We start from the raw sequence: 10,469 nt of genomic DNA, 5'->3' as shown, positions 1-10,469 counted from the left end.
GAACAACATGGAGCAGCAGTCACCCTGTGGACCCACCACCCGCAGGGAGAATTATCGGGGTCGGGTGCTATGTAGACCAGGCGGCGGGCCAGGCGGGAGACCTGGGCGGGCCGATCGCCGGCAGCATAGACTAGCTCTAGGGACGTGGAACGTCACCTCACTAGCGGGGAAAGAGCCGGAGCTGGTGCAGGAGGTGGAGCGGTACCAGCTAGATATAGTTGGGCTCACCTCCACGCACAGCATGGGCTCTGGAACCAAGCTCCTGGAGAAGGGTTGGACGAGGGAGGCTGGGGACATGGAATCCGAGTGGACCTTGTTCAAAGCCTCTATTGTGGACGCGGCTGCTCGGGGCTGTGGCCGGAAGGTCATCGGTGCCTGTCGTGGTGGCAACCCTAGAACCCGGTGGTGGACACCGGGTGTGAGGGTAGCCGTCAAACTGAAGAAGGAGGCCTTTCGGGCCTGGCTGGCCCAGGGGTCTCCTGAAGCAGCTGACGGGTACCGGCGGGCCAAAAGGGCTGCAGCGACGATGGTCGCGGAGGCTAAAACTCGGGCATGGGAGGAGTTCGGGGAGGCCATAGAGAAGGACTTTCGGTTGGCCTCAAGGAAGTTCTGGCAAACCATCCGACGGCTCAGGAAGGGAAAGCAGGGTCTACCCCAGGCTGTTCTCAGCAGGGGGGGGGAACTGCTGACCCGGACTGGGGACATCGTCGGGCGGTGGAAAGAGCACTTTGAGGAACTCCTAAACCCGGCCAACATGTCCCCCGGAGAGGGGGCAGCGCCGGAAGACTTTGGGGTGGATTCACCCATATCCCTGGCAGAGGTCGCTAAGGTAGTCAAAAAGCTCCTTGGTGGCAAGGCGCCAGGGGTGGATGAGATCCGCCCTGAGATGCTGAAAGCGCTGGACATTGTTGGGCTGTCTTGGTTGACATGCCTTTTCATTGTCGCATGGGGGTCGGGAACAGTGCCCATGGACTGGCAGACCGGGGTGGTGGTTCCCATCTTCAAGAAGGGGGACCGGAGAGTGTGCTCGAACTATCGTGGTATCACACTGCTCAGCCTCCCGGGAAAAGCTTATGCCAGGGTGCTGGAGAGGAGGCTCCGACCTCTTGTCGAACCTCAGATTCAGGACGAACAGTGCGGATTCCGTCCCGGTCGTGGGACCACCCTCGCAAGATTACTGGAGGGGTCCTGGGAGTTTGCCCAACCAGTTTACATGTGCTTTGTAGACCTGGAGAAGGCTTTCGACCGGGTCCCTCGGGGGTTTTTGTGGGGGGTGCTGCGGGAGTATGGGGTGCCGGACCCGTTGGCACGGGCCATCCGGTCTCTGTACGCCTGCAGTAGGAGCTGTGATCGTCTCCTCGGTAGTAAGTCAGACACGTTCCCGGTGGGTGTTGGCCTCCGCCAGGGCTGCCCTTTATCACCGGTCCTGTTCGTGACCTTCATGGACAGGATATCTAGGCGCAGCCAGGGGGCGGAGAGGATCGGTTCGGGAGTCTCGGGATCGCCTCTCTGCTGTTTGCGGATGATGTGGTCCTGTTTGCCTCCTCGGACCGTGACCTCCAGCATTCACTGGGGCGTTTTGCAGCCGAGTGCGAAGCGGCAGGGATGAGAGTTAGCACCTCCAAATCTGAGGCCATGGTGCTCTGCCGGAAACCGGCGGATTGCTCCCTCCAGGTGGGGGCAAACTGCCTACCCCAAGCGAAGGAGTTCAAGTATCTCGGGGTCTTGTTCACGAGTGAGGGTAAGGTGGAGCGGGAGATCGATAGGCGGATCGGTGCGGCTGCAGCAGTAAAACAGGCGCTGTACCGGTCCGTCTTAGTGAAGAGGGAGCTGAGCCGGAAGGCAAAGCTCTCCATTTACTGGTCGGTCTACGTTCCAACCCTCACCTATGGTCACGAACTCTGGGTCGTGACCGAAAGAACGAGATCTCGGATACAAGCGGCCGAAATGAGCTTCCTCCGTAGGGTGGCCGGGCTCAGCCTTAGAGATAGGGTAAGGAGCTCGAACATCAGGGGGGAGCTTGGAGTCGAGTCGCTGCTCCTTCGTGTCGAAAGGAGTCAGCTGAGGTGGTTCGGGCATCTAGTCAGGATGCCTCCTGGACGCCTCCCATTAGAGGTTTTCCGGGCACGTCCAACTGGTAGGAGGCCCCGGGGAAGACCGAGGACACGCTGGAGGGATTATATCTCCCGGCTGGCCTTGGAACGCCTCGGGATCCCCCAGAATGAGCTGGAAAGTGCTGCGGGGTGAGAGGGAAGCCTGGGTCGGCCTGCTGAACCTGCTGCCACCGCGACCCGACCCCGGATAAGCGGGTGATAATGGATGGATGGATGGATCACAATAATAACGACAACAACTCCTCTATGCCTGCACCATTTATTTTTAGTCGTTGGTCCACAGCTGGCACCGCACTCTGTGTCAGGTCTCTGTGCTGCAGAGCTTATGAGAGGGATTAGAGCAGGTATGACACTTTCCACTTGTGTGGCAGCTTGCTTCCATGGAAATCACAACCATCACAAACAGTACACGCATGCACTTAAACAAAGGAATTAATAGAAACGCATATTTGTATTTATAATACTTCATCAGCTGTAATGGAAAAAAACAGATGGATGTTGCATATAGATAGCATAAATATGTGTATACATTTTGTAAAAATAATTGTTGCTGTTACAATTCAGCCAAATGTCCTGAAGCTAAATTTAAAATCGGGTCAATTATTGGTGAAATTGCCCTTTAATGCACTTGTAGGACAAGATTGTCAGCTTCAAATTTGCACAGTGGAATAGTTTGTAAATCGGCAACAATGCAGGCATCCATTAGGGAGGAATACAAAGGTCAAAGGGCGTGAGTGCTGTGACTGAGAAGCTATCAGATGCTCTGTAGGTCAGTGTGAAAGGAATACATGTTAACTTGTGTACTTAACAGCTTGTTCGTGGTCAGCGGGCATTACGAGCAGGAAGTCCCTCCGTTTAATGGAAGGATTCCCTATTGACATTTTGAAAGATGACAAAGTGCTGCTTGAGTAGAGGAAGCTTCATAGGACACTTAGTCGAAGGGATGCATTGTGCATGTTGAGCCGCTTTACTTGGCGAGGCTATCGAGGGGACTGCTCTATGGAGTGTGGGGGCTGCACAGATCATGCAGCTTTCCTCAGCTCTGTCTTGTTGTCTTCTAAATACTCTTTTATCAAGCAATATACCATCTCATATCCTTGTTTTTTGTACAATGATGAGATTGATGGAATGCTTTTGAAGTGGGACGTCACTCTAATAATAATGCATTTAATTTATATAGCGCTTTTCATAATACTTAAAGACACTTCACATAATTAAAACATCCTAAAAGCTAAAAATAAATAAATAAGAATAGCTAAAATACAGGTAAAACAAATACCTTTCTGAGTCGCTTGGACCCTGATAAGAAAACAAAAACAAACAATCACACATTAAAAGCAGTTCTGAACAGGTGGGTTTTGATTTGCGATTTGAATGAGAAAAGATCAATGCAGTCTCGGATGAGTTTGGGGAGAGAGTTCCAGAGGGAGGGGGCAGATATGGAGAAGGCTCTGTCACCCCACGTCCGGTGCTTGGTCCTATGTGGGATGGACAGGAGATCATCAGAGGAGCGGAGCTGACGGGATGGAGTGTGGTGGTGGAGCAGGTCGGTGAGGTAGGAGGGGGCCTGATTATGGAGGGCTTTGTGAGTGAGGAGAAGGATTTTGTATTGGATCCGTTGTGGGACGGGGAGCCAGTGAAGGCTCTGGAGAACAGGGGTGATGTGATCACGGGAACAGGAGTGGGTGAGCAGGCGAGCAGCAGAGTTCTGGATGTATTGGAGTTTGTTTAGGATTTTGGAAGATGTGCCATAAAGAATACTATTGCAATAGTCAATTCTGGAGGTGATAAAGGCGTGGATTAAAGTTTCAGCAGCAGATGAGGAAAGTGATGGGCGGAGACGGGCAATGTTTTTTAGGTGGAAGAAGGAAGTTCTGGTGATTTGTTTGATGTGATGTTCAAATGAGAGGTTGCTGTCAAACATGACTCCGAGGTTGCGGACGTGTGGGGAGGGAGACAGAGTGGAGTTGTCAATGGTGAGGCAGAAGTTGTGAGAGATTTGGGGCCGATGATGATCATATCCGATTTATCACAGTTGAGTTTGAGAAAATTGGTTTGCATCCATGATTTAATGTCAGTGAGGCAGTTTGTCAGAGTGGAGTGAGTAGTAGTGGTAATGACTTTTGTGGAGATGTAGAGCTAAGGTCTGCACATTATGTGTTTAGTATTCTTTTTGAATATGTTCTCATTGTTGCCACCCTTGAGCCCCTGACCGTCATGCTGTCACTCTCTCTGTCTCCCCCGCCCCCCCCCCCCCCCCCCCCCCCCCCCCCCCCACACACACACACACACACACACACACACACACACACCTGTTCACATGCTCTTGGTCTCTCCTTCCCATCCGTCCTCCCCATCCGGTCTCTCCCTCCCTTTCTATCATGTCAATGTGTCTCTTTTGACCTCGCATCCCCATCTCTTAATTGGCTAAATCCTTTGGTTCTGAGGTCTTCACCAGCGCAGAATGAGCCCAGAATAGTTTAACCTCCTGTACCTGTACCTGTGGTTTAAAGGCATCGTAGCATTGCCCATGAGCAGCTTCTTATTTGATCTTGTGCTTTCTGTTGAAAGTTGATGTCTCTGCGGTGATGTCAGTGGAACGAGTAGCGGGTGCCTCTTCCTCCCCTTCACTTGTCATGCATTGTGAATTGTTCAAACTGAGTGCGCCAAAGCCCTGCTCTAATACGTGCTGACTGGCGTGGGCGTGTTTGCGAGTGGGAATATGCATCAGTGGTGCTTGACCAGTGCTTGACCACTCACGGATAAAAACACTGCTGCATAACAGCTTGACCCCTTTCTTTTGAAATGGAACTCATCCAGAAACCAAAGAAAAAGAAAACAGTCCACATACACGGTCAAGTATTGCAAACACCAACATGGCTATATTTAGAAATTAACACAATTCAACCAACAACCAATCATATTTACAATTTACAAGAAAGCAATGAATTAGAAAACGTAAACAGTTCAGTCAACAAATTGCAAAATGAATATACAAATATCATTTTCAATTACGCTTAAATACTTTTAAAAAACAACAACTTCTAAAGCTATTATTGCTGTTAAATTTCCAGTACATTTCAGAATTCAGTTTTTGGCTGCTCAGCGTTCCCAACATGTTCTCATCGCTCGAGCGTCATCATTACGCAGACTCTCCAACTTCCGTGGCAATGAGTGGACTTCTTTTCACGTTCGCTTTTATTATAGTAGGTGATGTGGGATTTCCACCTGGAAAATGACAATGCTGTGTCAGTTTTAAATACAGGCAATGAAAAAGGCATGAATGCTTTTGAAGGGATGTGATGGTGACGGCAAAGATAGGAATGAGTGGAATGGACAGAAGTCAAGTTATGAGCTCTGAGCCGGGGCTTCAAGAATGTCGTCTTCCAACCACAGTTGGCATTGTTTCATAGAAGGGATGAAGCTCCTTTATAGCTGCCCATTGTTCTGGTTGTTGGCGGTCTACAGCCTCGCTAGACGACTTCTGTTGGCTGTCAATGAATGATATAACCCCGATATGATGCAATCCATTAACTTTACTTCACGTAAAGACCAGAAAGCAATCTTGTTTGTTTAATATGAAAGGTTTGAATAGATATATGTTCATTTGTGAGCAGTAGATAGATGTTGTCGCCTTTCCAATCGTTATGCTATGCTGAGCTAACCCACTGCTGGTCCCGCACACTTTTCTAATCGTTGGCTTTTCAGATGATCATATTGGAGGAATCGTGGTTTTGTGGTATGTTATTTAATATAATCTTTTGAATATAATCTTTTTTTTTTGATAAGCTGGCAAACCCAGACATTGCCTCACGTCCTCTGTGGTGTCAACAGATATGAAGTGTTAGTGGGCTGTTTTTGTTATATGTGAGTTGTCGGTGTGTCCGTGCTGTGACGTGTCATATCTGTCGTTATCAAAAGCTCCACTGGACAGGTTCTATAAATACCTTCACTAAGTGGCAGGAATTTCACAGCTAGGAGACCCCGCCATCTGAGGGCAGAGCTGATTTTCCACTCTAACAATGTTACAAGCTGTGCTAAAGCTTCAGCCAAGGTAATACTTCACTCTCTTCTCCAAGATAACATTTTTTTTTTTTAAACCCTGTATTAGACAATGCAGTAAAAGTAACATACTGCTTAAAGTGAATTATGAGATAACCCAAAATGCGCTCAATCTGTTTGTTTCATTTTCTTTGATATAAATACTTTCTTCTTCTTGTTTTTCTTTGTATCAGCTTACCTTCATCTTCAAGAGAAGAATACATGACAGGCTTGGCTGACATTAGTATTAGCTGTATATTGCCTTTTCTGTCTCTCTCTCTGGCTGTAAAATCATAGTGATGATACTACTGGCTGGTGGTAAGCAGTGTAGAGCCAGAACATACCATGACTCAGACACCACTGACTCTGTGACATCCTTGTCTAAATTAAACCTCTTTCTTGTTCAGTTTGCCTGTAGAGGCACTTAATGCAATTTAGGAGAGGATACAAAACCACATATTTTGACCATCAGATAACAAACATCCCTGTTTGCTGTGCAAATCCTTGAACTTACCCGTTTCAGGCAGCGGTTGTTGCTGTTGCGAATGGACTCCATCAGCTGGCCGTGTGCTGACCTCACTGGCGTGGACGGCCGGCTGCCCTCCTCCCCTCTCCTCTCCACCGACATGGGCCTCAGCGCGTTCTTGAGCTCCCTCAGGATGCTAGTCGTCTCTTCTTTCCCTGTCTCCTTCCCAGTCTCCTTCCCCGTCTCCTTCCCCTTCTTGCCCTTTTTAACTTTTGTCTTTCTCACCTTCTTGCTGCCGGCCTCGTGCGCCTTGATGACCTCCGCAATCATCCTGGTGGGCTTCTTCTTCTCCCGCGGTGGGGGAGGCGGTGGGGGAGGAGGAGGAGGTGGAGGCGGAGGAGGAGGTGGAGCAGGTGGCGTCTGTTTTTTAGCCAGGTCACTCCTGGGGAGTTTGGGTGAGGACCAAGGAGAGGCTCTGGGTGAGCTGTAAGGTGATGAACGAGGAGTTCCTTTCTAGAGACCGAGAGCAAAATGGATGATTACAAACGCATTGAAAACTATTAAAGGCTAGTGTGCTCGCAGGTTGCAGGTATAAACACTACGAATTCAAACTTCAGTTGAAGTTCAAAGTGTGCAGCGACAGTTGAAGTATAATCTTTTTAAAGTATCATTTGAAGCATTATATACGTGAAAGCAGCAGAAACGGCAATGTCCCAACCACGAATGCATTTGAAATGTCAAAGGCAGTTGAAGCGGCTGGTCAAAGTTGCCTATCGTTAGCATTTAGCGTGTTAGCTGAAGAGCTTACCGCTGTTTGTAACAGAGATGGGGACTTTGAAAATAGTAAAGGGGATCAAAATAGAAGCAGGATGCAATGGTCGGCCTGTTGGCCAGACCAATCGAATAATAATATACTGTTTTATTAGAAATGTCTTATAGTGGAGCAAAGTTGCATACCAGTGCAGTGGTTCTGGGGTTAAGAGCTCCCTCTGCTGCCCCCTGTTGGCCCTGTTGCAGCTGTCTCTGCTCTTGTAACCGTTTCTGTCTCTGACGGTCCTGGTTCCTGGTGAGGATCCCCGTCATGCTCATCCGGGGACCAGGCAGGTTGAACTGGTAGCCCAACTTGATCAAGGTGTGGTTTTCCCTCAGTATCTTCACCATCTCCATCTCTACCTGAGGGGAGGAAGGGAGACATTGTTACGCCGTGCACATACCGATAGACGAAGAGATCTGCGTGGTGAGGATTTGCTTGATTGAGACAAAAGGCGAAGTGAGAAATGAGAACTTACCTGTGCTCCACACATGTGTCTCTGATTGTGGAACCGAAGCTCAGTCAGGGTGTTGTTTTCAGGAAGTGCTTGAACCATCGCCATCACGCCCTTTCCACTCACATAGTTGGACTCTATATTCAGACTGGTGATGGAAGAGTTTTCCCTCAGCATCTTACCAATGGCCAGCGCCACGGAGTCGTCGGCTCGGGTGTTCGCGACGCTAAAGACCCTTACGTATGTGTTGGACCTCAGTGCTTCAGCAAATCGAATTAGAGTTTCCTAAAAAGTAGATTAGATAGTAATAACATTATCAGCGTGAAGCATATAGTATCATTCTATATTATTTTCATTTGACAGCACCCCCCCCCCCCCCCCCCCCCCCCATAGTGGTCAGGGCCTCCCTGCAGACATTTAACTCAGTAAGGCCAGTGTTTACCAAGCTGATACAAAGGTCACCCTCTTGGCCACTAAAATCAATAAAATAATCTTAGCTGCTACTTTGCAAAGAGTATACCACAAGATGAGTTGAGCTTTCTTGTGAAAACAGAAACAATGTTAATGTTGTTCATTGTTCCAGTTGTAAGACGTGGTTGTGCCAAATATATAACTATGCCCACCTCTACATATCATGGCTAGCAGCCTGGTCCCAAAAATAAGCTGGCATCCAATCAAAAGTGACTCAACAGTAAAGAGCCGGATGCTAGCAAGCGGAAAGTTATCGCATGTCTACGACTGACCAAAATTAAACCAGACGAAAGCAGAGGAAACAAAGGAGCTATGGTGTAAAGAAACCTTTGACAGCGTCTGTCTGCATCCGTACCTGTGAGATATCGTCAATGTTGTTCAGATTAACCTCCGTGAGCTCAGGGTCGTTGCCAAGAGCTCGTTGGAGAGCTTCATCAACAACGGTTGGGTTTCCCATCGCATTCGGGTCGGCAGGTGGAGGGGGAGGAGTCAGTCTCATAGGCTCCACCCTCTGCGGCTTCAGTAGCATCGGGGTGTCGGCCCGTGACTGTGCCTCAGTCTCCTTTGAGGGCTCAGGTTTTAATTTATTATCTTGTTCATCCTCCTCCTCCTCCTCCTCCTCCTCCTCCTCCTCACCATCATCATCATCATCGTCATCATCCTCCTCATCATTTTCCTCCTCCTCTGTTAGAGCTTCCACTTCTTCCTCACTCTCCTCTTCTTCCTTCTCCTCTTCCTCTTCTTCCTTCTTTAGCGCTTCATGCTTTCTCGGTTCTTTCTCATTTTTAACATCTTTTTCATCCTCTGTTCTACTGTTTTCTTCTGTCACACACTCCTCTTGTTCTTCATCCTGTATTTTGATCAAATTATTCAGTGTTTGGAATGCAAAGCTCCAATTATGAGTAGTTGTGTTCTTAAAAGCTATATTGTAAAGCTAAGTTAACGCAGATAGTTTTAAGGCAACGTTGGTAGAAGGAGTGCTGTATAATGATTTTCATTTTAGTGCTTCCCATGACTTCTTACTTTTAACTTTTTAAGTGGGTTAGGGTTAAAACTAATTAAATCCAATTACTGACCGGTTTGGGGCTTCCTCCACAAATCTCGTCCTCCATCAGTCTGCGTGTCTCATTTTCCCAATACTTCATCAGCGACTCTTTGCTGAAGGTGCCCGTTGGGGTCTTATCCGTCTGGTCTCTCTGTCTGAGTCCTATGGGCACGTTGGCGTCAGGATCAATATCCACCAGCTCCTTTTCCAACTCAGCCAACTCTTCGGGGGTGAGGGAAGCCAAAAGCTCGTCCTCATCAAGATCTTCATACTTACTCAACTCTCTGCGGTACCCAAAACAGCTCATTGCCAAAGTGAGATTAGCACAGACAGGTCAGTATGAGTTTAAACTGCCACAGAAAGACCAGTTCTAGAGTTTCATGCAGCTTGGACCCCAAAATGAAGTAGTGGTATAAAGGTTCAAACAAAAGTCTAGGTCCACTGTGAGGTTGCTGGAGATCCACGGACATAAGAGGTCCAGTCGAGGTGATCCTCGACGGTTGAAGCTGTTTGGATGTACCCACTCCAGTCTGAACCGGATCTATCCTGGTCGGCTGTGTTGCTGTGAGTGTGTTGTGTGTGTCGATGTCCTCTCCTCTCTAATCTCGCCAGCTGCTGTTTGGGCCTTAAGAGAGGGATCACGGGGGAACGTACCAAAGTGTGGGCCCCATGATGCAGCGTCTTTTTTGGGAGGCACTGCCATGAGAGACAGAGACACAAAAAGCATGTGAGGTCAGAGACTGTGGCCTGTCAACGTAGCGGTCTGTCACCACGGCCTGAGCTTCTTCGTTCATGGCCAAAAAAGACCAACAGAACAGAACTATGAAGATAAACCGAGAGAATGCGTCTCTAAAACTCTCGAACTGTATGTCCATGTTGGCACGTTCTCTGTTGTTGTCAGTTGATGTTGTCATATAATGTTAAAACTGCCATGACATGGCAAAGATACTGAATGGGGAAGCACAGACAATGGATAAGGGCTGATTGGTTTATGAATGTTTGTTTATGAATTCTTTGCAATAGATAGTGGGACTTCAGGGCTAATATGGGCTGAGATACGCGGTGTT

At 48.4% G+C, this 10,469-nt stretch overlaps 2 protein-coding genes across 2 annotated transcripts in view; both read right to left on the bottom strand.

The window, feature by feature from the left end:
- Window positions 1-5,315: 5,315 nt before the first annotated feature.
- lmod2b (leiomodin 2 (cardiac) b) lies at window positions 5,316-9,709 on the bottom strand. The gene is made up of 6 exons (XM_034526830.1): window positions 9,434-9,709; window positions 8,713-9,207; window positions 7,911-8,171; window positions 7,579-7,794; window positions 6,670-7,134; window positions 5,316-5,342 (listed from the first exon to the last, which is right to left on the bottom strand). Exons 1-6 carry the CDS (start codon window positions 9,707-9,709, stop codon window positions 5,316-5,318), a joined length of 1,740 nt encoding a protein of 579 aa, XP_034382721.1.
- A 125-nt stretch (window positions 9,710-9,834) lies between these two features.
- LOC117726511 (ankyrin repeat and SOCS box protein 15-like) overlaps window positions 9,835-10,469 on the bottom strand; it is a 6,578-nt gene continuing 5,943 nt past the window's right edge. The window contains 1 exon segment of the mRNA XM_034526829.1: window positions 9,835-10,098. Coding sequence (XP_034382720.1) covers window positions 9,835-10,098 — 264 coding nt within the window.

The sequence above is a fragment of the Cyclopterus lumpus genome, chromosome 23 (assembly GCF_009769545.1).
Source record: "Cyclopterus lumpus isolate fCycLum1 chromosome 23, fCycLum1.pri, whole genome shotgun sequence".
NCBI classification, from domain to species: Eukaryota; Metazoa; Chordata; class Actinopteri; order Perciformes; family Cyclopteridae; genus Cyclopterus; species Cyclopterus lumpus.
Note: the sequence above shows the minus strand (reverse complement) of the source record. Positions and strands in the feature narration are given on the sequence as shown.

Bases quoted from the DNA above. Each gene is read 5' to 3' on its own strand.
- lmod2b (XM_034526830.1), bottom strand. From the start codon at position 9,709: ATGAGCTGTTTTGGGTACCGCAGAGAGTTGAGTAAGTATGAAGATCTT. The intron at 8,172-8,712 runs GTACGGATGCAG...TCTACTTTTTAG, and splicing joins ACATTGACGATATCTCACAG to GAAACTCTAATTCGATTTGC. The intron at 5,343-6,669 runs GTAAGTTCAAGG...GTCATTTTCCAG, and splicing joins ACAACCGCTGCCTGAAACGG to GTGGAAATCCCACATCACCT.